Here is a 4417-nt window from a genome sequence, read left to right on the forward strand (position 1 = left end):
CCTATGTGTCGCATAGATCAAATGTTTCTGTAGTGATCAAGTCATGAAATGGCTCTGTTCTAGACAGCAGAAGGGGGCTGGCCCTTGAATTCAGCCTAGTGAAACAGGTAAGGATGCCTTTAAAAGAGAACCAATTTCTCTTGTAACTGGCCTGGTCAGTGTAGAACTACATGACTACAGGCCTGTAGTGCTTCATCACAATTCAGTGCAGGCCTTCAGAAGGGATATCAAAATATGAATACATAGAAAGAAAGGCAAAGCTTCAGAAATTCAGGGTAGTGGTGATATTTTCATCTTTTGAATTCTGCAGTTTTCTCATAAGACTTTATACTGGACCACTTATACTGGTGTGTGCCACTATTTTTGTTATATGATTAAGGTATGGCAAGGGTGACTAGAATGCCTGGATGTCTAAACAATGAAAAAAGTGCAACTAAGTCCATATGAATTATGAGTCAAAAATGTAGAAAAAGCAGCTGTTTTTTCACCTTGTGTGTAATACAAGACAATTAAGATGGAGTGATTTATTATCCCTGACATTTCTTGGAGGATTAGGGGAAGGCCAATTTAAAATACCTTAGAAGAGTCACAGTTGTGAGCATCTAACCACCGAGAGGTTCACCAAGGTCAGTCTCACACTAGATACTCACTGTTGGGAACAATCTGAGAAAGTCTCAGCTCTAAAGCTTAAATAACACAGCATATCACAGAACAACACAGAGAACAGAGTAACACGGATGCCACCAAATCTCTTCCCAGCATAACAAACTATGTCTTCTCTTAAACTACAGTTACCTGCCCTTCAGCTAAATCTTGAAATGACAAGCCACCTGGTGTTTCCTTTTCAGTTCACCTATGTGCACCTTATGGAAACTTAGGAGAAGCTGGTTACTATTTCAGTGTGGCTGCATACTCAAACCACAAACACCAAACAGGCCATCTCTAGAAGTTACCACCTGCCCAGACATTGCTGTTGGGAACAGTCTTAGATCTTCTAATAGTGTCCAGAGTTCAGCACTTGAAGAGGCAAAAAGTATTTTGAAGTGCCTATTAAAAACTGATTCTACGCATTTTTTGTATTTATTGCTAGCTATTTTAACCAGAATTGAAGGTGCTTGGACTTTGCAACAAGAATTTGCTGATGTCAAGACTAAGGCCACAAAAGAGCATATCAGTTAGAATTGCTTTCCTTAATTGCTGTATAACAATTTTGCAGTGTTATGAATGGTTTTCATTTAAATACTAATTTATGACTGACTTTTTAGAATTCAAAATTAAAGAATGCCCTGTTTATTAGCAATGTCCATAGTATGTAGCATGCTTGAGAGAGTAATGTATTCTCCTTTTGCAGATCTAGTGAAGAACTCTGAATACAATTTAAGTAATTGCTCATTAAGTAGTTCTGAGAACCCATACGCTACTATAAAAGACCCACCAACTCTTGTACCAAAAAGTTCTGAATGTGGATATGTTGAAATGAAGTCACCAGCACGCAGGGACTCTCCATATGCTGAGATTGCCAGCTCTTCTTCAGCCAGTAAAAATGTTTATGAAGTTGGTAAGTACAAAATCTACTCCTAGACGTTGAAGGTTAAGAACAAAGAGCACAGGACTTCTTTTTTCTTTGAATTACTTTAATCAAAACACATGAAAAATCACTGACAAAAATGACAACATGTTCAGATTCTATTTCCTGAGCAAAAGCTGTAGCAACATTCTTCTTTTGAGATAAGTGGTGTAATTCACAAGAACAGTGTTTGAAATATGTTCAGCTCTGTTCTGTAATCTAGAGATACCTCTGAATTTCCCTGATTTGAAACCCTTTCTTTACACAACACCATAAAGATAAGATGAGCATTTGATTGCAGTATAAATCAACTCTAGATTAGGCTGTTAAGTACTGAACACAGCTGGAGTAAGTGTATGGAAGGGATAGAAAATAAGTTTCCTCCTCTTGATCTGAAAAAACAGCATCTTCACCCACAGACACAGTATTTTACTGATATGGGCTCTATCTAGTTACTGCATTACTGTAGTTACTGTAGTTACAGAAAACCTTGGGGTCTTGTGGAATGTTAAGTTATCCTAATGGTCTCTGGTCTGGAATAAAATGTATGCCACATGTCATAGGATACCATCTTCCTTTTCTGTCCCCAATTAGAGATTCCTCTGAAATCCATCAATATCCCCATGGTGCTTCTAAGCATTTTTATAAAATCTTGAAAGTCTTAAATTTGGCCTTTGGGGTTTTTTTTTAGTTTTTCCACACACAAAGAACAAATGCTGTTCTATTTGCTTCTGCCAGTAAAAGCCCACATCTAGGTGTAACTTAGTGTAAACCCAAAACATCTTAACATCAGCCTTTGTTTGTACACCTGCATTTCAGCATGACAAGGCTTTATATTGAAGCAGAAAGGAGTGGATATTTTGTAATGCAAACTGAAATGAAGTACAGTGTTTGCCTTCTGTTTGCCATTTCTAGTGCTGAATGTTTGTGCTCTCTTTTATCACAGAACCTACAGTCAGCATTGTGCAGGGAGCATTCAGCAGCAGCGGACGTTTCAGCCAGGATCCTTATGATCTTCCAAAAAACAGCCATATTCCATGTCATTATGACTTGCTACCGGTTCGAGATAGCCCCACATCCTCTACAAAGGAGTTCAGCAGCGAATGACCCCAAAAGCTGATGTGTAGGACTCTGAAGGGGCAGAGTGGCATGGTTGTGCTCCTTCTTCTAATTCAGCATAATTTTTGGCTCTTAATCTGTCCAGCAAACAATTGCTGTACATTAAATAGAATCTCAACATGAGGTTTGTATTGTGTATACAAGTGACAGATGGGCAAATGCCACACTCTGGGGATCCTGATCATTCTTTTTTTCATGGCAGTAAATGTTACAGAAACAGGTATGCAACTCATTTATTCTATAATATACTGGCTTAAAAATACATTTGCAGATTAGTTTTGATAACATCCCATTTCATCTACTTTAAATATAGACTTCATATTTGTCATGTTTCAGCGTAGAAATACTCCCAGGACAGTGCAGTTTACCAAATACCACTTTGTACAGGTGATCTGATTCACTAGTTACGTAGAAGAAAAACTGCTTTGCCAAATTTTACCTTCCATTGTGATCTTTAGTCAAGACATACTAAGAAACAAGATTGGATGGGGATAAGTAAGCACAATACTGCAGTTGTTTGGGAAATCCATCAGGCTTTTTCGTCTACTACTGGCAGTGGGGTATCTTGCTTGAGTAGTTTTGGAGATAAAAGCATTGCATACATCAATATTATATGATGCCTCAAGATCTATTAGTACTCCAGACCCAGCACCAGTCTTCAGCAAATCTTTTGCTATGATTCAGCTCCATATGTTGCAGTTCTGACCACTATGTCTGCCATACGCAAGTAAAAATACATATCAGTAATTCAGAAATTATGTAAATGAAATCAGTCTTACTTTTATCACCATGGACTGATTATGTAAGGAGTGGACAAAGGTGATGACTGCTGTAAATCTTAACTGCAAGGAAAGGTTTACGTTTTATAAACAGATAGTAATAATGACTGTAATATAGAATAAAAATAGTAAAGTGTTCTGTTTTTTTTTCTTAGAAATAACTAATCAATCTCTGTGCATACTTGCTAAAAAGGCACCTTTTTTTATAATTGATGTCATGCTTAAGCTGGTCTTTTGCATTGCTAATAATGTGACACGTACTCCCCATTCTTCATTAACTTGTGTCTCCTTGTTGTGTCTGTGTTTCTAGTGATCTAGCTTGTAATTGCAAAAGTGTTCTACTTTGTGTCCATTTATTTTGCATTTTTGTCAGCTGGACTTTATTTATCTGGTTAAAGGGACCTCTGGGCAGAGGGAGAGGATTAAGATGTTTATCCAGAGGTAGTTAGCTAATCCATAATAGTTTAACTTAATGAATTGGTGAAAAAAATCAAGGTGTTTTTCTCAAGGATAATTAAAAGAATGCTGAAGGAAAGTGAAAAGCAGTCCCTCTTGAAAGTTTAGCTTATTCTGATGACTATATGGATGGACATCATCTTTCCAAAAGGCTCCCTTCTCTCCCTCCAAAAGAATCTGTTATGAACTGCATAATTCAGAGAAAATTAAATTTGCCAAGGTATCCATCTGTTGAAGCAAAATTGTCCCCCAAACACATCATCCTAATAATAAAATGGTTATATAGACTGGACGTTCTCTTTCAGTGGAAAGTTACCTTTAGATACATAAAAAAATGATATGGCAGTATTACTTTCAGCTGCTCCTGACGTCAGGGACGCTACCTGCTAACATTCTTAGAACCCCAACAGGCATTTCCACCCTGCTCTGGTGGTAACTCTGTAGCTTCTTGTGAATAGAATATCTTGTCTGGAGGACTGTTATATCCTCGACTGAT

General features: G+C 37.5%; 1 protein-coding gene across 4 annotated transcripts in view; it reads left to right on the forward strand.

Annotated features, from left to right (window-relative positions):
• MEGF10 (multiple EGF like domains 10) overlaps nt 1-4188 on the forward strand; it is a 97823-nt gene extending 93635 nt beyond the window's left edge. For all 4 annotated transcript variants that reach the window (XM_026866306.1, XM_026866309.1, XM_026866307.1 and 1 more), the window contains 2 exons: nt 1352-1558; nt 2514-4188. In XM_026866306.1, the coding sequence (XP_026722107.1) occupies nt 1352-1558; nt 2514-2674 (368 nt within the window). In that variant the 3' untranslated portion in view covers nt 2675-4188. The remainder of the gene's footprint in view (nt 1-1351; nt 1559-2513) is intronic.
• Nucleotides 4189-4417: the final 229 nt, after the last annotated feature.

Source organism: Athene cunicularia (assembly GCF_003259725.1).
Source record: "Athene cunicularia isolate RWA chromosome Z unlocalized genomic scaffold, athCun1 chrZ_part2, whole genome shotgun sequence".
NCBI classification, from domain to species: Eukaryota; Metazoa; Chordata; class Aves; order Strigiformes; family Strigidae; genus Athene; species Athene cunicularia.